The 24,590-nt window shown below is 37.7% G+C and overlaps 1 protein-coding gene across 1 annotated transcript; it reads right to left on the reverse strand.

The window, feature by feature from the left end:
* Positions 1 to 1,407: 1,407 nt before the first annotated feature.
* On the reverse strand, positions 1,408 to 23,582 carry MS3_00004638 (uncharacterized protein). Its single transcript, XM_051212583.1, has 6 exons — positions 23,477 to 23,582; positions 22,226 to 23,441; positions 20,700 to 21,097; positions 18,062 to 18,219; positions 3,347 to 17,015; positions 1,408 to 2,661 (listed from the first exon to the last, which is right to left on the reverse strand). Exons 2-5 carry the CDS (start codon positions 22,355 to 22,357, stop codon positions 16,435 to 16,437), a joined length of 1,269 nt encoding a protein of 422 aa, XP_051073366.1. The 5' UTR covers positions 22,358 to 23,441; positions 23,477 to 23,582; the 3' UTR covers positions 1,408 to 2,661; positions 3,347 to 16,434.
* Positions 23,583 to 24,590: the final 1,008 nt, after the last annotated feature.

The raw sequence follows: 24,590 nt of genomic DNA on the forward strand, positions 1-24,590 counted from the left end.
GAGTAGTAAGTCTCACCATTTTGCAGATTTTACATCGGCTTACGGATAGACAGTCGTCTTCAATATTTCGGTTAGGAGCTTTACTTTACTCTTAAACGCCATGCAAAAAATAATATCGATTCTATTCGTTCACACATCTCGCTATTAGAATTCAAAATTTCACAAAGATCTCCTGTACTATATGAGTTATCACCTGATGAACAACATATTTTCACCGAATAAGTTACTACAGTATAAAAAGTTAATATCGGAACTCACTAAAAGTTTAAAAACCACAGGAACACGACATAAATTTCCGACTAAATCCTGAGAGATATGTGTTTAGTTATTCTTCAGTATCCTTAATAAATGTACAACTAGAACCCTTATCTTTAGGGATAAAATTCTGTGACAAATGAAACAATTAACGCAATTCACACGCATGATCGATTAGAAAATCTAACCAAACGGACAAATGGTCTTAGTTTAGTTTCTAACCAGGAATTCCAACGTTTTAAATTCATTCTTATCGACAGCTGCAACTAGTATATTAGCGCAAAACTAACAGGTAAAAGTCCTTTGACAAAAGAGCATAGAAATCAACTAAAACCATTTAGAAACAACAGGGGCTTGATTGTAACGTGCCCAAATAAAGGTGGATGTCTAGTGCTATTAGACTGAGAGATCTATGTCGAAAAAATGACAAAATAATCACCAGATGACACTAAATCCTCCAAATCAATCATGCATACGTAACACGTGGCCCATCTCAGTCGGAGATCTACAACCTCATCAACTGATTTACCATCATTCCCTGATACTGTTGGGATATTCAGAAAATTATCCCAATAATTATCTTGTTAAGTATAATGGTGTCCTTGGACTTTAAATGGGCATTTCCTATTGGTCAATATTTATTCCACTTGTCAAGTATTGTTTTCTATTTTATGGTACGATGTGGTCTGTTTGATTGGTATATAAACAGAGTATTTCTGAAATATAATGATTCATATCGCTGAGGCTTGCGTTCTGGACTCAACTGGCTGGGCTAGACAGGGAAGCGAGACCAATCAGAACTCTAGACCGTCCTTACGTGTTTACGCGTCTTTGGTCCGATCGATAATACGCTGCTCCATAATCTTGCAGTCACAAGTTATAACAGATACCCTACGTCTAACCTCGCTATTACTTGCCCGGTGACCCCAGCAGATACGAGTAATATTTCTAAGGTATCTGTGGTCAAATACTAGTAGCTTCTATTCTTAATGGCCACATTTCGCAACCGAGATTCCTTTAGTGATTTTAAATGTCGAGAAGTTAGTATGTATCTTTGATACCCCGTATCCAACAGTTTGGCTTCACTCTAACTTTGACTATTTAATGGTTTAAGAGCGTGAGTACTCAGTTCATCATAAAGACTTCTAAATCAGGAATCTACTACCAATTCAGACATTTGTATTATGGAGACAGAAAAATTAAAACTAAGAGAAAGTGACTAATTTTCGTGAGCTGAGAATAAAGCATAGGATAACTTAAAGACGTGTTTATCAGGACCGACTGAAAATGAATCGACATGAACATTATCATGGAAGGATTTCTCCACCCTTTTCCGTTTTCGAAATAAAAAAAGAACATGACAGACCGCATATGCTTCTGTTAAATATAAACAATGCTCGCGTATGAATTGTCTAAGAGAAGTTATGTAATTTAAGTGGAATAATAATAATACTAGAAAGAACTATATGACTAGTGAGTTTTGATTTCCCATGATCGGCTAACTAAACTTAGTTTGTAATGTAACCCCCCCCTATAAACTTTCTGTGAAATTATATTAATGTACAATAATACTTTTTCGTGCTTGTATGTTGCTAATTCAATAAATTAAAATTGAAATGATACTAAGCAAATGAAAATGAACGGATTTTTTGTATAATTTATTTTTTTCCATTCGGTTATCAACGCCCACGTATAAAGAATTTACACATGTAAATACCAAAAATAATAGAAGTAATATTATGAAATAAATAACAATCTACAACGTGAAATTTAAAATTACATTTCTGTATACACATAACACAAAATAATTAAGATGTAATAATGAACTTCAACATTTTATGCCTAATTAAATATCACACTACCAGTATCGACGTCAGTGTCATTATGTAGAAAGGGCAGGATAGGACATACATGTGAGTATGCGTGCGTGTGTATATGAGTTATAAATCTACATCTCAGAGAGAAGCGAATTCACAGCGATGAATTTTTCGTGGAAAAACATTCACATAGAAAGTGAAAAGTAGAATAACATCCACATAAATGTATATAACAAGAATGGGCAAAATAACAAACAAGGAGACAGTGCAACATGGGAATTATATTCACAAAACGGTAAACAAATTATACTTTATACGAATATTCGTCAAGATTATACTTTAGTTCCGAAACTTTTTTTCAATCCTTTCTAGTTTTTTTTGTCTCATTATTATCACTTCTACTTTGGTGTCTGGCTAGTGATGATGAAGGACGAAAAGTAAACGCTTCATTAGGTTGAGTGTCAAGATGATTAGCATAAGGAAGTACTATTGTTGGGAATGTAACCAATCCGAAAAGCAAACATAATCCAACTTCAACGTAAAAGCCGTCCAGTAATTTTGAACATGTTCCACCGATATCAAGACAAGCCTGTTAACAAAACAAAAAACCAGAGAAACTATAATTTGATTAACCCGCGTAATTTTTTAAAATGACATTTGTAGTGAGTTAAAATTATATCAAAAGATAGTTCAGCAATGTAATTATGATTAAGGATCAGGATAGTTCCTAATTTTAAACAATTGGGAATCATCTAACATGAACATGAACGGATGGGAACTCGGATAAACCGAATGCCTAAGACACACCAACACTTCAACACCGATAATTTAAAAGACAATAGGAAGACAGGACTTTCAGGACAGCTTCATATTCCGAACAGCAGTCAAAATTGAAACAGAATAACTCTGTTCACGTAGTAACGATTAGTGACCTTGAACACAACAAAATTAGAAAACCGAAAACAGACGATGGGATAACGGTGGCGCAATATCGTGGATCGGTTGAAGTTAGACATTAAAACCTAATATCGTTTATGATAAACATAGTCGTACAAGGTCAAAGAGAGTTAATGTGGTTGGTGAGCGTTTCATGCTGTCATTGATGGGTTCGTTTATCGATCACACTTTACACTGAGATCAATTTTAAAAACCAGCATTAAAATTACTCTTGTTTTGATGATGATTTTCTCAAAAAGAATTACTATTTAAATTTAAGCAATAATAAAGCAAAACTTAAAGCCATTTCTTATAGCTCATCATACAATACTACTTGCCTGAATAGTTTTAGAATTCTCACAGGTAGCATTATTAGCCAACCATAACTGTCCATTTCTATAAATCTCATCTTTTGAATATTGTATAGGATGAGTTATATTCATTGTATTAACAGATTGAATAGAATTAGTTCGTAAAGATAATAACCCAGCTTTTAGTAAATCAGCTCCAGAGCATTTTCGTAGAGTAAGTGGTTCGACGAGTGATAAAAAGAGAGTATTCGGCAAACTTGTAGCTATGAATTGAAAACAGTTAACGACAAGTGTTTTATTTAGTAGAGAATAGTATGGATAAGATCTATAGTGAAGATTAGTTGGTGTAACATGAATGACTTAATATACATACTAAGGATATCTCTGAGAATTATTCGTCTACTAAGCCATGAAATATACAAGCAGATGAATGAAGGAGTCAAAACTGACTATTCAGACTGACTTAGGCAGACACAATCGCCTTCGTAGATCGTCAAAGCACTATAATATTTACTGGTATAAGTAATCTTAAGAGACATATTCACATGTGTATATTTATATGAAAACAAAAAAGTTACAAAATTGATAGATTTATCGACTAAGTAGTATTTGAATAAGGCATAAACGTTCTCCGCTCAGAAAGAATCTCAATCCTAATTATTACAAATAAGGGGCTTCTGTAATCCACTAAAAATTCATAAAATACTAAATTAAGACATAACGGACCTTGAAAACGTTCTCATATATGGATCATCAAAATACTTTGCTACTGAGTCCTACAGTAGGATGATATAGCTTTCTAGTGCTTTCTGATATTCATTATTTGTCTGTCTAAAGTTAACTCGTGATCTAAAACAACCTGTAATCATTCAGGAAGAGTAAAAAATACAACCCAACAGCTCAAACTAAAAAGAGTAGAAATAGATTCAAACCAATAAATTAGTAGCAGTCTTCACAGGACTAAGCCATAATCATATACATAAATGAAAACAGTAGTAATATCGATCTTTCCATTTTATTCCAACCCAGTAAAAGTCATGCAGACATTCTGAACAATATGAAAGGATATTTGTAGAAAAAATATTGCAATTATCATGATTTAATGGATTATTGAGGAAAAAACAGACTTAAAAGTATTAATAAACTAACCTAAGTTAGCCGCAGTATTTAACAACGTCATATAAGTTCCACCTACAGCTGGATCACTTATTTTTGCATGAAATGATACTTGAGTAATAAACATCACAGTAGAGAATACTGAATAAATAGCCAAATGACAAATCATGATACCATAGAAAAGCCATGAGAATGATGTATGAGTTGTAGTTGATTCAAGGATGGGAGCTGACTCTTCTAATGTATGATTATTACGAATGATTGAATGGATTTGATTTGAAATTTTAAAGTACGGTGCAAAATAAATCAATGGAACAGATAATGTTGCTAGAAGTAAACTGTAAGAGAACGCTTTTAATAATAGTTATGAGTAAATCAAGTATACGGCTCATGTACAAGAGTTATAAAATACTAAGCAGTTGCTTAAACTTAAGTAGATAAAAAAACAGTATAGAACACAGTTATTCTGTTGTATCGGGGTAAGCATTGAGGAAGCTGGAAATTTTGGAACTATTTTACGGATTATTATTGTTTATGCTTCTACTATATAATTATTACATAATTGGACTATTATATCTCTACAATCGCTGTGTTGTAAGCTTCCGTTGGCTATATAAACTATTGTTATACGGATTATTATTCCTTAGTCATTTTCAAATAATTATGTGTCGTTTGTTATATTCTGTCACTTGTATGATGATTGTGTAAAATATGATCACATATATGGGATCTGTTGCGGTTCGATAATTCATATATATACTAGGTGGTTAGAATATAGTAATAGAAGCTTGCCTGCTCCGTTTTTTTATTTGGACTCAACTGGAGATAGAAGGCAAATATACAAAAGGACCAATAACAGTTAACATTATTCTGGAATCAATTCAAGGTCAATTGTACCAGTCGAGGCGTATCACTGGTTAAGGCTTAGGATGCAAGGCTATGGTTAAAATAGCACAAGTAGGGCAGAGGAAAATACTATAGGATTGTTACTGAGAGATCTCTGCTTCAAATATCCATTCACCTGTTTCTAAATCATATTCAATGCTTGATTTGATGACGTTTTCAAACATGAGGCGGGTCACTTATTCTTTCAGCTGTAAAATACCGCAGTAGCATTTCCCATTTCAGATTACTTTAGGCTATTTACGTAAATCAGTCGTACAATGTATTCACCTATTTTAAAAAGACATCTAAATACTGTAAGCTTTAAGCAGAAACATTGTAGTGGTTATTATATTTTCCGCTATCACAATACTTAGCAGGAAGGATACCTAGTAGCAATCAAATTTGTTCATTTAAAACCCACTGCTGTATAAAATAAATCAACCAGTACAAGTAACTTTCAATATTTATTTGATTTTGTAGATCTTCACAATTCCAAAAGTTAAAAATGCATTCGTCGTGATATTTGATATCGTAAACCTATATACATATAAAATAGTCAATGAAGTAACATTCACTATTCTAGCTAATGATAAACAATATACAGTGTGGTGTGCGCTACTGATGTCGACACATATAAGTAGTATGTATCACCAATCGAAAGTGGAATGGCTGGAGGCAGAAGGTTGAGAAGATTGAAGGGAAGAGAACGAGAACAGAGAGTGACTGATATGGAAAAGAAGGAACAAGTAAGTCGGAGACGATTGATGGTCATTTTGCAAATGGAGTATTTACTGTATGGTTCTCAGATTTTACTGAGATAATAATAATAATGCCGTTGTTTATAGATTATCATATAGAGGAGATTGAATTTTGTACCCATTATACAGGAAATAACTGCCTATATTTTTAATGTAAAACATCCTTGAATGTTTGTATTCTTATACTCTCCTGTTTCATATACATGGTTCATTTTATCATCTTTAAGAAAGTAAGAACATAAATTCATTTTATTTTGTTTGATTCACGTCAGCTGCTTACAACTATTAATTTTGTATAAAAGAACATGTTCAATAATCTGATCAAAGTTTGACAAGTATCCCTTTCATTTTACCACTAACCATGTTTATAAGTTTGTATGTACTTGACAAAGCAGCCGGATTGGCCGAACAGGGTGTAGTTTGATTTTCTAAACATGTTCCAAAAAGCCCTTGAACAAGAGAAAGAAGTACTTTAAACAGGGCAAATTACTAAACATATCCTGGATACAGGACATTAGGTCGGTAATTTTTAATCTTTTAGGTCGATTAACAAACACCCAAGCCCTAGTCCTATGAAATTTGCTGGAGCCGTGTCTATCAGGCGTCAGAAACTTGATGTATGTGTTAAAAAGATGGTTGTTATGCTTTCTTTACCTTGATGACATTTTTTTCACTGCATCATGAGATTTCTTCAATTCTTTCTTCCCCATTAATGATATCATCACGTCTTTTTATTTCGATTTCTAGGATGGTAACCTTATTGTAACAAATTGAGCTTTACCCACTTTATTCTTGCTTATTATCAGCGTTTATTCATTACGTAACCACTTGTTTCTAGTCCAATGAACGTTTGTTACTATCAGTGTTGTAGAATGTTCTTTCACATAAAATATATATTTACGATATTCTATTTAATCTATTAACTCCGCCTGTAGCTCTTCTAGAGTTACTGCCGGTCCCAAGCCCGGGTAAAGGAGGAGGGTTGGGCATGGGGTTAGCGTCCCCATCTCGTAGAAAACTAACTCGCTAAAAAAACGCTAACCATAAAAAATAATTCAAACCATTTTAACTCTGCCCTGGGAGTTAGAAGGTCTTCATTTAGAAGAATTATGACGCTTCATGGTGAAAGCCCAGTTCCTTCGGAAGCCACGAGGCCGATGCCCCTTCTAACAACCAGAGCAACAATTTTTGTAGGTACATGGAACGTCCGAACAATGTGGGAGACCGAGAAGACTAGTCAAATAGCAACGGAAATGAGGAGATACATTTGGAAATACTGGGAATCAGCGAAACCCACTGGACCCAAGCCGGACAGAAAAGGCTAGCTACGGGAGAGATGCTGCTATACTCCGGTCACGAAGGTGAAAATGCTCCACACTCAGGGAGTCGCTCTAATGCTGTCCAAAGTAGCACGAAATGCACTTGTAGGATGGGAATCTCACGGATCCAGAATCATCAAAGCACCATTCAAAACAAAGGAGAGGATTTTAATGAATACTATCCAATGTTATGCACCCACCAATGATAGCAACGACGACATTAAAGATCAGTTCTACGAGCGGCTGCAGTCAATCATAGAGAAATGCCCAAGAAACGACCTCACCATCCTGATGGGAGATCTAAATGCCAAAGTCGGAATAGACAACACCGGATATGAAGATATTATGGGACGACATGGACTGGGACAGAGAAACGAAAATGGAGAAAGACTTGCAAATCTGTGTGCATTCAATAAATTGGTCATAGGGGGCACAATATTTCTACACAAACGTATACACAAAGCTACATTGATCTCACCGGACCACACCACAGAGAACCAGATAGATCATATTCGCATCAATAAAAAATTCCGAAGGACAATGGAAGGTGTGAGAACCAGGAGAGGTGCTGACATAGCTTCAGATCACCACCTAGTTGTAGCCAATTTAAAACTGAAGCTAAAAAAGAACTTACAACTGGACAAACATCACTACAAAGCTTCAATACAGCCTTCCTTCGAGATACTGACAAACTCAATGAATTCAAGATAGCTCTCAACAACAGGTCCCAAGCCTTACAAGATCTACTGAAGGAAGAAGAAACTAGTATGGAGGACAACTGGAAAGGCACCAAGGAAGCATTAACTTCAACGTGTCAAGAGGTTCTGGGCCTAAAGAAACACCATCATAAGGAGTGGATTTCTATAGAAACTCTGGACAAGATCAAAGAAAGGAAGAACAAGAAGGCAGCAATTAACAACAGCCGAACACGAGCAGAGAAAGTCAAGCACAAGCTGAATACACAGAAGCAAACAAGCAAGTGAAGAGGAGCATTAGAGCCGACAGGAAGAAATACGTGGAAGAACTAGCAACGACGGCGGAAAAAGCTGCTAGAGAAGGAAATATGAAACAGCTTCACGATACAACGAAGAAACTATCAGGGAAATACAGTAAACCAGAGAGACCGGTCAAAGACAAAGAAGGCAAGCCAATCACTGAAATTCAACAACAGCGGAACAGATGTGTAGAATACTTCGAGGAACTCCTGAATAGGCCGGCTACAATGAATCCACCGGACATCGAAGCGGCACACACAGATCTTCCCATAGACGTCAACCCACCAACGAAGGAAGAAATCAGAATGGCCGTCAGACAAATCAAGAACGGGGAAGCAGCGGGACCGGACAGCATACCAGCTGAAGCACTGAAGTCAGACATCGAAGGAACTACAAACATGCTTTATCTTCTATTCAAAAAGATTTGGGAGGAGGAACAAGTGCCGATGGACTGGAAAGAAGGACACCTCGTCAAGATTCCAAAGAAAGGAGATCTGAGCAAATGTGAAAACTACAGAGGCATTACACTACTATCAATACCAGGGAAGGTCTTCAACAGAGTGTTGCTGAACAGGATGAAAAATGCAGTAGACGCCCAACTTCGAGATCAACAAGCTGGATTCCGTAAGGATCGGTCGTGCACAGACCAAATTGCGACACTACGGATCATCGTCGAACAATCAGTTGAGTGGAACTCGTCACTGTACATCAACATCATTGATTATGAAAAGGCATTTGACAGTGTAGATAGGAGGACATTATGGAAACTTCTTCGACACTACGGAGTTCCTGAGAAGATTGTCAATATTATCCGGAACTCATACGCCGGACTACAATGCAAGGTCGTGCATGGAGGACAGCTGACAGATGCATTCCAAGTAAGGACGGAGTCAGACAAGGCTGTTAACTCTCTCCCTTCCTTTTTCTTCTGGTGGTTGACTGGATTATGAGGACCTCGACATCTGAGGGGAAACACGGAATACAATGGACAGCTCAAAATCAATTAGACGATTTGGACTTCGCAGATGACCTAGCCCTCCTATCGCATACACACGAACAGATCCAGACAAAGACAGCTAGTGTAGCAGCAGTCTCTGCATCAGTAGGCCTCAGCATACACAAAGGGAAAACCAAGGTCCTCAAATTCAAAGCGAAGAACAGCAATCCAATCACTCTTGATGGCGAAACTCTGGAAGATGTAGAATCCTTCACATATCTGGGAAGCATCATCGATGAACAAGGAGGATCTGATGCAGACGTAAAGGCGAGGATTGGCAAAGCAAGGGTCGCATTCCTACAATTGAAGAACATATGGAACTCAAAACAACTTTCAACCAATATCAAAGTGAGAATCTTCAACACCAACGTCAAGGCAGTTCTACTGTATGGAGCTGAAACTTGGAGAACTACAACAACCACCATCAAGAAGATACAAGTATTTATAAATAGCTGTCTTCGCAAAATACTCAACATCCATTGGCCGGATACCATCAGCAACATCCTTTTGTGGGAGAGAACAAATCAGCTTCCAGCTGAAGAAGAAATTAGGAAAAGACGATGGAAATGGATAGGACATACATTACGCGAATCATCAAACTGCATCACGAGACAAGCCCTAACTTGGAATCCTGAAGGGAAGCGGAAAAGAGGAAGGCCTAAGAACACATTACGTCGGATAATAGAAGCAGATATGAAAAGGATGAATAGGAACTGGAAGGAGCTGGAAAGGATTGCCCAGGACAGGGTTGGATGGAGAATGCTGGTGAGCGGCCTATGCTCCTTCACGAGGAGTAACAGGCGTAAGTAAGTAAGTAATTTAATCTATTAAATTTACTGATAGCCTTACTGTGCTATACCAATGTGTGAACAGAGCAATTTCCCACTTAACTCTTTAATGTCGGTAATCTGATCTTTGAAATATTACAGGTTGTAAGCAGCTAAAGAGAAACAAACAACATACAGTCAATTCATGCTGTTCTGCTCAAATATTTTTTGCACCCTCCAGTTTGCAAGAGTTTTTTCGACCCATAAACCTTTGTCGTATGTTTTAATGCTCCAGAGTTCTAATTAATTACTTGTTTCCCCATTGCTTCGGTTTCGCACTACCTGTGATTGAGTGGCGTCAGTCAGTCAGTCAGCTACAACGTAGGACCAGGCACATATATGCATCGGTTCAAGTTGCCATGCCTCGTTAACACAACAATATGGACACCGGATTCATAAAAGTAGTTAATTCGATGGTGGTAATATATAAAGAAAAGATTGCAATAAGGATATAGTACAGGAAGAAAGAATTAGTTAGCAGAAAGAAAGATATGAAGCAATTTTAATCTCTTAGTTTAAGGGAAGACAGAGAGTGTATACACCGACGCCATTGTGATCGATTCTGAGCTATGTCACCAAGAGTCTCCAACTATTGGTTACGATAGTCACGCGGACCCCAACCAAGTAGTCTGCATCTACCAACATGGCTCAGACTAGAAGTTAGTGACTTCAAGCACTGATACCACGTTTTGGTTTGGCCGCCCCTTACTTTCTTCCAACCATCTCCAACACCGGTTAGCATTGCACGTCGTGGTGATCGGTGTTCAGGCATACGTAACATGTGGCCCAACCATCTCAATCAATGAAGATTTACAACCTCATCAACTGATTTACCATCATTCCCTAATATCCTACGTCTAACCTCACTATTACTTACCCAGTGATCCTAGCACATGTGAGCAGTATTCCTAAGACATTTGTAATCTAATACTAGTAGCTTACGAGTATCTTCTACTATTGATGGCCACGTTTCGCAGCCGTAAAGTAAAACAGAACGACCAGCCGCGCAGTATACTCATCCCTTAATTGAAAGACGGATATCTCGCCTTCGCCATAGGTGACGTAATTTGGCAAAAGCCAAACGAGCTTTTCGAATCCGTGCTGAGATTTCGTCAGACACCAACCCATTAGGGCTGATCAGACTTCCAAGATAAGTGAAGTTGCCAACGCGTTCGACTACTTCACTCCCTATCCTTAGTTCAGGTGTTGACGCAGACCAGTCCTGAAGCAACAACTTGCATTTAGAGGGAGAGAAGCGCATTTCAAGCATTCTGGCATTGTTGCTCAGTGATACCAAAAGACTCTGCATTTTATCAGCGTCTTCAAACAGGATTATGTCTTCTGCGTATTCTAAGTCGATAAGTGGACCTCCTGGTAAGAGATCAATACCCGAGAATTCAGTCGACGAGAATGTTATTTCCATCAATAGGTCTATGATGAAGTTAAACAAAAATGGAGAAAGTGGACAGCCTTGACGGACATCACTTGACGTTGCAAAAGCAGACGACAGTTCGCCATAAGCTCTGACTCGACTGGTAGTGTTCGAGTAAAGAGCCTTCACAAGGTACGCCTTTCAGTGACAGACACTGACACAGAATCTCGCGGTCTGCGGAGTCAAATGCTGCTTTTAAGTAAAGAAAGACCACCATTGTCGGACACCGATAAGTATGCCTGTGTTCTAAAACCTGACGAATGGTGAGTGTGTGGTCGATGCAGCCACAACCAGGTCTGAAGCCAGCTTGATTCTCTTGTGTTTGCAGTTCACGAGTCTTAGTTAGGCGTCTGATAATTATCGAGGCTAGTATTTTAGATACTATATTTGTTAAACTAATCCCTCTGTGGTTGTCACAGGATAATTTTAACCCTCTCTTATATATTGGGACGATAAGTGATTGTGACCAGTCAGATGGGATAACGTCCAACTCCCAGATCTAAGCTGAAATATTAGTCAACCTAATCGCTAAAATTGGACCACCATACTTAAAGACCTCTAGAGCCAATCCATTTGGACCAGCTGCAATTCCTCGTTTCAGATTAACTATAGCCTTTTGAACTTCTGCTAGAGTCGGGGGACCTACTTCAATGTTCCATTCACACTGTCTGGGAATGGAGGGTAGTTGTAGAGTCGCTGAAGGCCAGTTGAACTGTTCTCTGAAATGTTCCGCCCATCGTTCTAAACGTCTGGACTGGGAGCAGATGAGAGTATCGTCTTTTTCCGAAATAGTCTGACTTACACTTGACTTATTAATTCCAGTTTCTTTTATTAGTCTGTAGAGCTGTCTTGTGTTACCTATAGCCGCCGCCTTTTCCATCTCTTTTGCTTTCGTTGTCCACCATTGCTCACGGCCGTTCCTTAGACTTTTGGTTAACCTAGATCTGATTTGTTTTCGCTCTTCATCGTGTTCAGAGCCTGATGGGATGAGTTTCCGAGAATCCATCAGTGCAATAGACCTTGGTTCTTTGTAACCCTGTAGTTTAAATCATTGATAGATGTCACTGCTATTTCCACAGCTGTTTGTATAGCTTTCCAAGCAACATCTGGGTCAACCTCGTTTTCAGAACTACCTAATTGTGACCTCAGTTGTTCCTGGAACCTACTTTTGGTTTTCTCGCTACTCAATTCAGTTCTAATGGGTCTTTTCACTGAGGCTTTTTTGCGTCCAGTGAGGCGCAAGCAGATGCGTGCCCGTATTAGGGCATGGTCGGAGTCCAAGCAGGTACTCCAGAATGAGCGACAATCTTCTACCGACCCTCTACAACGATGACTGATGGCAATATGGTCTATTTGAGTCCATCGTTGATTTGGTGTAGGGGTCGCCATGTTAGACGATGTCTCTCCTTATGCTTAAAATTTGTGTTTGCTAAAAATAAACGATTGTCTGAGCACAATTGCAGCAGACGATCACCACATTATCTGTTTATTGTGCCGGAATGCTAAAATACCCACCTAAATGCCTTTCTGTTTGATTTAAATTACCTATCTGGGGATTAAAGTCACCTGCCACGGTTACTATGTCTGAACGTTTAGCTTTCTAAAGAAGTTCAGATAGCTTTCTGTAAAAGTCATCTTTCACTTCATCTGAGCTGCAGTCGGTGGGAGCGTAGGCAGAAACGACAAAAAGGCAACGACGTGTGTCCTTATCCTTCCGAGTTCTTACGGAGCCGTTTAACCGAACAGCACATAAACGACTGTTAACGGGGATCCACTCTAACAGTGCTTGTTCCGCCCTCATGCTTAGTGCTATCCCTACTCCTGCCAGTCCACGAGAACTGGCCGTCGGGTCACCAGATACACGGAGGGTGTACCTCGTTGGCTCTCCGTGTTGCCAAGGTGAGGTCAAGTGAATGACCACACTGGGATCCTGTATGAGTCTTTCAGAGACACAGCATACATCAATGGTACGAGATTCTAGGGTTTTAGCCAAGGAAGTCTGCTGACCGATTTGACTTGGGGTGCGTACGTTGAAGGCTCCAATGTGTAGTTTGGAGCGAGGTTTCAGTAGACCTGGGACAGTGTTTTGAGCACTAGAACCGTTGGCTATGGTGACACTTGAGGGGGAAGCCGAAAAAGGAAGTTTAGAGGTGAAAGTCGATGTAGGAGGAATAATAGGAAGTGAAGACGAAGGTTGATTATGAATACAGTGGTCTTGAGTGCTGTTAGAGGTATGAGGGCGGTTATCACTTCCCGGTTGCTTACACCGTGGAAGGGTTGTTCTGAAGGTACCTGAAAAGGAAATTGGATTAGAGGTGGTCTTAGTGACCTGGAAGTGTGACCGCAGTGCCCAAGGGACAACTGCTTGAGGTCGGTCACACATGACCTTTTCCGCCGGAGACGGATATCCGTGGGATAAGGCGAGGTGTGCATTTTTAGGGTCGACCTTTTCTAACCCCACCCCTCCTTGTGGGAAGGCAGCATCGCTGTCATGCTGGTTGTCTGAAGGAAACACCTTACTGCTGTCACACCTCTGTACAGTCAGCAGTACGACTTCGCCTTCGGACCTTGGGTTTGTTGCTTTTAGTCTTACCGCTCTTCAACCGACCTGTCTGACATGGCAGGACCTTGAGGAACGGTTGTTCCAGCCAGTACAGCTCGGTTGTTTCATCACGATAGGCAAGCCCGACCACCGCGTCAAGGTAGTAACGGCCGAGTTGCGTATACATCGTAATTTTTTGTTTCTATTCGGTATGTTCCTTCGAGTATATTACTGCATGGATTTCGAGTCATGATTGGATAGAGTACGACAGAGAATTAATCGCCTTGATACCTCCATTTTCTGATTGGAGAACGGGTGGGAAGAAGCTCGAGGACTAACGGCCATTAGGGTCTTGATTGTTATTAAATGAACCCCGTGTCATTCGGTAAATAAAAGGTCACCAATGTTACAAATAATTTAGACAAATTACTCAGTAATAGGACTAGAAAATACACATATTCTCATAATAAAGGCACAATCATGTGGACCTTTGTGCAAATCAAGAACCTGTTTATTTGACTTTTATAACATAGATACACTCGAAAAACGATTATACACAAAAAAAGCCTACCGAGGTAAAAAAGCCCATGTATAATATTTTAATAATTTCGGTCCATTTGTCACTTGAGTAATAAGCAGTGGTAGAATCACTTCAAGTGGTAAAAGTAGGACCCCAATGAAAACAAGTTTCTCTCTTGGTAGACCTTGTTCGATTAGCTTTAGTCCAGATATCGCATCTGCAGGACAGAAGCAAACCTAATTATAAAAATACAAATAAATACCTTGAATTAGGTCTAAAATCACATAAATAACAATGTACACAAACGGGCAAAAGTACACCGACAACTAATGTCTGAAATACTAAGTTTTTGTAAATTAAACATTTGGTACAGATGCGAAAAAAAACATTAGTTGCTCAATTATTTATTTTTAAAATGTGTTGGTGGCAATATCTACAAACCTGATACTTAAGGTGAAAAAACAACTACTACATGGACAGTTTCTCAAATGAGTTTAAGCGACGTCCTATAAGTTTTGTCAGATAACAAACAGATTTCCAGTTATTCCTATTAGCGTTTATGGCATGTACATTTGACGATTATTTTGTGGAGTATTTACTGAGATATTCAGTAAGTCATCATTGTTTAACATTCGATATGTGTCTAAATTAAGTCGGAGGTAAAGCTAATGATTACAGTGCTCTAAAAAATGTCGTCAACCGAGAGTGTGAACGCTGCAAGATGTTAGCTTCAAATTTAATGAGTTCTATAGATAGACCGAGGGTGTAGCGATAGGGTTACCACTTGGTCCACTTCTAGCTAGCTGTTTTTATTGCCAATCTCGAAATCATTATCTTGCAACTAATAATTGAGTCTCTTCCCATAAAAAAGACATTTAGACGATACTTTTATTATTTGTGACAAAAATATTAGTTTTAACGACGTCATGGACACGTATAATAATTTCTATCAATCACTTAAGTTCGTGATGGAATCGAAGTCATATCTAAAGGAAAAGCTCCCGCTTTAGGCTAACAGTTTACTCGCTCACATAGAACAGGTTATATTGCCCGCTCGTTCAAAGCGCATCTAACATCATCTTACCTGGCTATATAAAAGATTGCGAAAGTCAATCAAAAGCTCAGTTTTGGGACGTCTAGTCAATTTTGGACATTCTGCTTCACCAGAACAGTTTTTCAAAATCATTCATACATACAAATATACAGCAGAGGCTATAACTAACTATCCAATAATTCAACACTAACCTTTGTGTATAGAAACAGTATGTTCCATCCTTCAATCCTATGATGGCTTTAATCATCATTTCTATCACAATCTATAGTTTTTCTTCTACTTCCTTCCAGTACTTTTCATAACTATTAATTATTTATTATTAAGAATTTTAATTCGCTGTTGGATTATTGAATAGCTTCCCTTCTATATCTGATTTTTGTAAACAATTTACGACACGATGCCAATTCAATTTTTTAACATTCTATTGCAATACGGACTGTCGTTTCTAGCAAACGAATTATCGATAAATACGATTATAAAGTCTAAGTAAGTGAAATTTTCAAAAACAAAATTTTCTTCGCTCAATCGTCTTTACTCTTCTTCGAAGACACAGGGCGCTTTCGTTATTTACGAAAGTTTATAGTAGATACACTGAATCCTAGATCATAATAACTGCTTGTGACATTTGGAATGCTTTTTCCGGTACTGCTGTGATGTGTAGTAAGTTGAGCTAGTATGGAGTATTAACGTAAAAAAAAAGGATTAGTAAATAAATCTTTTTCCAACATAGGACAGAAATCAGTACTACAAGATAAAATTCTTTGATTTGTTGACCTCGAATTTCGTGGGACAAGATCAAATACAAACCAATGTATATATAATTACTTACCTTGGCAATGAATAATAACAATATGTATTGTAAAATAGGCTTCAATTTACAAATACCTAACATAAAACGATAGGTATCAAATAATGACAATTCTTTGTTTGACTCAGTTACATTCAGTTCTTCATCGGGAGGAATTTCAATAATACGACTCCAACCACTGGGAGTACGTGAACGACTTCGAGTGGATTCACAACTAATTTGTTTATCAATTATATTTATTTGTGCGATACGATTTCTAGACGATAACTGTCCTTCGATATTTCCTGTTTGATTTAAATAGGCTACCGAACCATTTGAATGATTATCAAGTTGATTAGAATGAGCAGATGATATAACGGACAGATTATGAGGTACTTCCTTCTTAAAAACTCCAACAAGTGTGGTTGCCACCAGGAATACAATACCCCAAAAATAAAGAAAACCTATTTTAAGAAATAATACAATACACATAAGCACGGTTTACTGTGATCCCAGGTAAACAGAATGAAGTTAAATTTTAAAGTAAAATGCATCATTTTTTTATGAAAACTCATTAACTAAAATCAAAATAAAACAACTGAGTTTATAAATTGAATCAAAGCAACTAATCTAAGCAACAGGATGATTATTTTCATTCGAGTTTTAACAAAAGAAACAAATGTGTCACACTATCGAATTTAATCAAACTAGCATAACGATAAACTATGCATCTATTTTGAGATCTGTGATGTAATCAAGCAGATATAAGTTAGTAGGATTATTTTAGTTTAAAGAAATCTTGACTTGCACTAAACTTTTTTGAATCAACAGCTCATAGCGATAAAACTGTAGTGTCGGTCACTATGTTAAGCTCAGATAACTTATTCTAGCTTCTGGACAGACTAATTTATTCATTCTTCTTGATCCACGTTTTGAACTTGTCAACCTTGACCGCTTTTATATGAGCGTGTGTGCATTTCTTATTCTACACAACATGTTTGTAACCTATTTTTCTGTGACTATAAATATCGATTCACACTTGATTAAATCGAGTTGGCTTACTTCTCTTCTCCATTGAGCGTCATTTTGTTTTGCTTCGCTTTCTAATCGACGATTATACGAAATATACGTATTCAAAAATGCATTTCCGTATTTGACTTATTTGATTCGCTTATTCAGGAACGCGACTTAATTCGATGATTATATACGAGGATTGGCGACGTGTATATTTTAATAACAATCACTCAAACGATCTAGTTTGAGTTAGATACCAAGCCACTAAAAAACAACTTATAAACTGCTCACGTAAAGTATCTGGCTGGTATGGGCAAATTTTATGGTCGAATAGTTATTTATAGAGTAAAACTTCAAGTTCAATAATGTGTATCGTAGGATTGCTTTAATTTAGTTGATAAAACTTATAGAATGGTTTTAATGGTATGACACTAATTAATCAATATGCATCAACATTCGTCATATAAAAATAAATAAGTATTAAACTAAATCTAACCTGAAAAAGTAATCAGCCCTTCACCTTCAACAGGAGTCAATCGTATATACTTATTAGAAATATCTGGTGATTCTAAACACATGAGGACGACAAACGCAATTAAATGACCCAATGTTTGACCAACTGTATTACATGTGGAAGCCCATCCTAAGTTTTTCCTAAAATAGGAGAAGCAGAATCAAACAAAAAAATTCAAGTCGCAATTAGAAAGTTTGATATATGCAATATAAAACAATATTTATTTTCAGGGATCTAATAAAAACAACCATATGAATTAAGATTGACTACCAAAGGGACCGTTAAAAGTTATAAGTACGCTACATTAACCGTCACCCGGGAAACACGTAGAGAGTATTGGGACGAGGAATTCGAGATCTCACAGTGAGCACAACACAGTTTACCTACTTTGTCAGAATTTTTATTTACAAACTCCCCATCTATTGGATACTACAGGTATGTACATTTTGTCGCTGCAAACAGATAAACTATAAATCACAACTTAGCACTAAAGCTCCATCACTGAATATTAAATTTTTAGTCAGGGAAATTGATTATGAACATAGTGGTCTCAAGTGCTGTTAGAGGTATGAGAGCAGTTATCACTTCCCGGTTGCACACACCAAGGGAGGGTTCTTCTAGAAATGCCCGAAAAAGAAATTGGGTTAAAGTCGGTTTTAGTGACTTGAGATCGTGACCGCGGTGCCCATAGTACAACTTCTTGAGGCTGGTCACACACAACCTTTTTGTGGATACTTGTCTAGACCCTACCGTCGGAGACGAATATCCGTGGGATGAGGCGAGATGTGCATTTTCAGGGTCGACCTTCTCTAATCCAACCTTTTCATTGTAGGAAGGCAGCATCGCTGTTATGCTAGTTGTCTGAGGGAAGCACCTTACTGCCACCACACCTCTGTAGAGTCAGCAGTAGGACTTCACCCTCGAACCTTAGGTTCACTTCTTTTAGTCTTGCTCCTCTCCAATCGACCTGTCCGGTATGTTAGGAACTTGAGTAACGATTGTTCCAACCAATATAGCCTGATTGGTTTATCACGATATGCAAGCCCGACCACCACGTGAAGGTGGCAGCAACGGTCGGGATTAAATTTTTAAGTAAGATTACATCGAGATGTCGGAAAGATGGAGAATGACATTTATTACTAACCATTTATAACGTGGAAGAAAACCATCAAGTTTGCTAATTAGGTCCTAAACTTATTGACTTACGAGTGATCTACGAAATTCGCGCTTTAAGAACGAATACGCTTTAAATTATTTGTAATTAAAAATACTTCTGTTTGATACTTCATAAATATGTATGTTATTTTAATAGAAAAAACTGTTTCTTAGCTTGTTGTTACAAATCTTTATATTAGCTATTTGTGCCGATAGCTTAGTCACATAAGTCGTTACTTCACCATATTACAAAATAAAGTTATTAAATGATTAGCATTCTATTTCAAAAATCGGCAACTAAGATCAAGTTATAATCAAAATCTGTTTACAACGCTTAACTAATACAAGTGTGAATTAATGTAAACTCTTTGGACAGATAGCTGTGTGTCTTTCTCAGACTTCAGTTGCATAGCTCATTAATTTCTTTTAGAATTAAATATTACAACTATTTACATAGCTAATCACATATCAGTGACTTTAGACTCGATCGGCTTCAAGTATAATTTCGACCATGCAAGCGATCATTGATGAAAAGTAGCTGGCAGTTTTCAAAAATTCCTATGTCAATAAATGTGAAATTTATATTCCCTAATATACACAAATACTGGTTAACTGGAAACCGAAATAAATAGGCGTAGCACAAATAAGGGATTAAAATTGTGAACAGATAGAGGGAGTATAATCTAGAACAAAGAGCTAAAGAGAAATAAGTGAATGAGAGTATTTGTCCCTTTGCTACAATGCAATTACAGTCAATATTTAACTCAATATCGAAACACACTTATTGGATATTATGTACTCTCTCAACCGTATGACCAATATGTTTTATGTAGGATACATGGAATGTGTCTAGCAGTGGAAACCAAGACGTTCGTTTCTTCCTATTTGAGACTGGTCAGTTGCATGTAACTGGATCCAAGAGCTAATACTCACTTCAGGCCTCAAACGCCACTGCGTTATCCACTTAGCTACTGAATCCAGATAACCGCTCACTTGTGCAATGGGTATGAGTTTTAATTCAGTTTGAAATGAATTGGATTAGTCTGTTACTGAAATCCGGCTGACAAGTCCTGAATAGAACGGAACACGTATCCTGGGTTTCCCTGCTAGTCATATTCCATCCATTCTATACTACATTGTGCTCCAATGGCAATCTGCACAGGATGCCCACATCCCAACCAAGGTTGATCAAATTTTGGGATAATTCAGGTCATTTCAAATCAATGTCTCATTTCTTTTACAAATGATCACACTAGTTATTATGATTACCTTTTCTTTTTTGTTCTAATTATATATATTTTAGTATACGCTTATAATGAAGAAATAATTGAAAATAAATTTTTTCCAGCTCTGTTACCTTCTCGCTAAATGTCTAAACAGGAACTTTAACTCCACAAAACTAAATATAATTCAACAGCTATTTTGATCGCTTCTTTTTCATAGATATGTCATACAATAAACTCACCTAGACAACATTGTAAGTGCCCATCCATCTACTACAATATCTTGTGTAGCTGCAAGAAAAGTAAGTCCAAAGAAAGCTACAGTCAAGCGTGAAATATCCACTGGATGCACCACACCTAATGGGCCCCATGGGTTATCAGGTGTACGCCCCAACCACTGGTTAACATAGAGCGCGATAATAAGTAGGTTAATTCCAAGAGCATATTGAACGGGAACAAGCCAAGTCTTTCGTCTACCTATACGTGAACTGTACAACGAGTCTACTATTGGAGCCCAAGCTAATTTAAGTGAAAATGGCCAAAATGCAAACGAGAAAGCTGCTTGTGATTGGTAATTAGCCGATTTTGGATCTGATTGTAATAAGTAAGGGACTGCAGACGACAGTCCAAGAGGAATTCCCTAAAAATGAGATAAATCGCACCAAAAAGATATTTAATTAGTTCTAAAATCTATATCAGATGATCAGTTAAAACCAATGACATGAGAAATATCGACTGTAAAAATGTAAAGGCAAGCAAACACTAGCAGTCCGTTGCTGAGATTTAAGGTACTATAACGTCAGTCTCGACCCTTCTACAGACCAGACATGAAAAAAGGAGGTAGCTACAAGACCGCACAAGCTATTAATAAATTCAAAAGCCAACATGGTATCTCAGTTAGACCTTAAAAATACTTTGAAACTTCCCTGCACACGCTTTATGAACTAAGAAGTGAATATGTTTAGGCAAATGAGAAACACGTTTTAACGACTTTGGTCAGAATATATCTATATACTTTGAATTGTCTAGTTCAGTTTAGTGACGCTTAGGAGACGCTTAAAAACAAAATAAGTGATGCGCTTAGCTAACCGAACACTATGATAGTATATGAAATCCGATGACCCGAAATAGTGACTTATCGAACATGTTTACGGAGAAGTTAAGCAGACCTAAAATGTGTTAACTGACACACTAATTCCGGACATTTACAGCAAACTATTCTTCGTTTGGGTTAATTTTTCGGTCGATGGATGTTAATTGTCAAGCGGATTGGACAAAAACTGTTTGCTGACAAATATGAAACTTGAGGGCCTAATAGACTACGGAACCAGGACAAAAATACACTGATTTGTCTGAATCATATGAGTACTGGGGCAACGTAATCTGATGCACCCCTGAATAATTTATCGAGCGCTTACCGATTGTACAGTTTTGAGTCTTTTCTGTGTATAAACTAATGAGACTTATATACACGCTCTAAAATCTAAATGATTACTTCGAATTTGATCTGCTGCTGCTACAGTGCGCTTAAAGTATAATCCTAAAACCTTTGATAGTTGGCCTTTTAGTGTTTTGTTAATAACGGCGATTCCGTTTAGTAGAGTAATTGGCTTCAGAAATTATAAAAAATTAGTTGAGACCACGTATACTGGAAGTTAGATTTTGATCAAAATCTGAAAAACTACACTTAAACCTTAATCTACATAATAATCAATATTTTGAATACTCGAGTATGCTATGAACGTTTTAAATAATCAAAAAAACCCACTTGCAAAATGTAGAGAAATATGAGAAGACAAATATTACAAAAGTCTGAAGGTTCTTTATCAAACTTTCCGTCATTATAACCTTGATTTGCAGATGGGTCAGTTATAACAAGTGATGATTTCTTCTTGGCCATTTTCAAAAGAAAATCAATCGACGACTTCGATCTATGTATTTCTTGTGTTACTTAAAAGGTCGTGGTACAAATATGAAACCTAGTTTTCGAGAGGATTGACATCAACCTCAAAGACGCCGAGGTGTAAGATCAGTGATACTCCACTCGATGAGGATGGAAGGCTAAAATAGAAAACATGGTAGTAGAACATCAGTTGGTAGTGGACAAATCGGAAGTTAAGAAAATTAAGCAATAAGGAATATGGAGAGCTTGGTGTTTTACACTCATTGTACTGCCACTCTTGATGAACAGTCATTCTTCTACAACTGATGAGTAAGTTAGCGGGATATTTGTTGTGCGTTAGCTTGACATTAAGTAAGACCCCACCCCCAACACCAAAACGGGTTAAGATGAAGAGAATCCGCTCTATCTCGAAATGTTCTTATATGGTTATGTGTTTATGCCCACTACCACAGAAGCCAAAATCGATACTAACATGCAGCAGAGGCGTTGTTTACAGAAATAAGAGGACGAAAAACGAATGTCGGGCGTTTACACCGGGTTAGTGGAATACGGAGGCGTCGGAATACCTTGATTCCAAGTCAATAGTGCTCATGGACTCTAGGGTCATGAAGGAAAAATGGCATATATATTTAACTTTAGCCACTAGCTGCCACAAGACGACACTTCTGAACGTTGCTCCACTGCCTTATGGATTGGACCTCTAAGTCGAAACTCGAGAGGCGGTCTTTGTAAGAAAACCACACGTTTCAATTAGGGAGGTTACGTAGTATTCCAGATGACTCACAAATATGACAACCGGAAATTGTGAAAATGATATTTGGATCTGCTTCCTCATTGGCGAAAATGATAATTTACCTAGATTTGATTTAAATGTATTTTTAAGCCAAAAACAAAAGATAAAAGGCTGAGCATAATAGCGAAAATTCACCCTATCTTTCCAGGTTTTCATTAGCTAACAAACAAACCTTGTGGTACGTACCACAAAGTAATTAGTGGTACAATGTACATTATACCACTGATACGCTGCTTATGTAGTTCCACATGACGACAGAATACACCCTCCACACATGAAAGACTAATGCTGCAAATCTTAATAACACAAGAGAAAATACTCACATCAACAGTCTGACAAATCGGATGAGATAGGTGGTACGAAAAGGACTGTAACAACGCGGACAAAGAACAGTAGAGATCAGCTCAAATCTCCCACTTTCGTTAAGACAACCTTGAGCACAGTTTTAGTGTTGAAGGAACACATGTTTGTCTTGCTTGCTTTGACAATGATGGTCTCTCAAATGATCAGGTTTTTATTAGAATGCGTCGAAACACTGATATTTATTCGTGTATCAAAGTAACGAGTTTCATTCACAGAGGAGGACTTTGGAGGACGACTTTGGTAAGGCTCAAGTGTTCTCGAACTTCCTGTCAGCGCATACAATCCCCCCACACATACACCGGATAACGTGACCATTAAAGAACTCGATGTCTTTGGTCTGCTAAATAGGCTTGACATAGGTAAGTCCACGGGGCCCGATCAATTGCATCCTAGGCTACTGGAGGAATTATCTAACTTCGTTGAGAACCCTTTAAGTATATGCTTTAAATTATCCGTAACGCAAGATCGTTTACCAAAAGACTGGAAGAACGCCATAATAAGTTCCGTCTTCAAAACAGATACGAAATATAAACCTGACAATTACCGACCAGTTAGCCTAACTAGTGTGGTGGTTAAAATCTTAGAAAAGATTATTCGGAAGGATCTGTTTAAGTACCTCGATGAAAACCGAATTCTTTCGCAGAAGCAGCACGGTTTCAGAGTAGTTTATTCTTGTCTCATTAACTTATTAGTCGCTCGTGAAAGCTGGTGCGCTCTTAAGGACCAAAAGTTACCTGTAGACGAAGCCTACATTGATTTCAGCAAAGCATTTGACAAAGTTCCGAACAACCGGCAGTTATATAAGGCAACAAATGTCGGAATTAGAGGCAATCTTTTGATGTGGATAAAAGACTTCCTGGTCGGGCGCCAACAAAGAGTACGGGTGAACTCAAAGTTATCTAGCTGGGAAACTGTGCTTATTAGAGTGCCCCAGGGTATATCTTTGGGGCCAGTGCTACTCCCCTCTTATGTAAATGACCTTCCTCGCCTCCTATCATCGGTCTTGCTATATGCTGACGACGTCAAGATATGGAGAAAGATACGACGCAAGGGTGATAGCTTAGAACTCCAAAA

The sequence above is a fragment of the Schistosoma haematobium genome, chromosome 1 (assembly GCF_000699445.3).
Source record: "Schistosoma haematobium chromosome 1, whole genome shotgun sequence".
Lineage (NCBI taxonomy): Eukaryota > Metazoa > Platyhelminthes > Trematoda > Strigeidida > Schistosomatidae > Schistosoma > Schistosoma haematobium.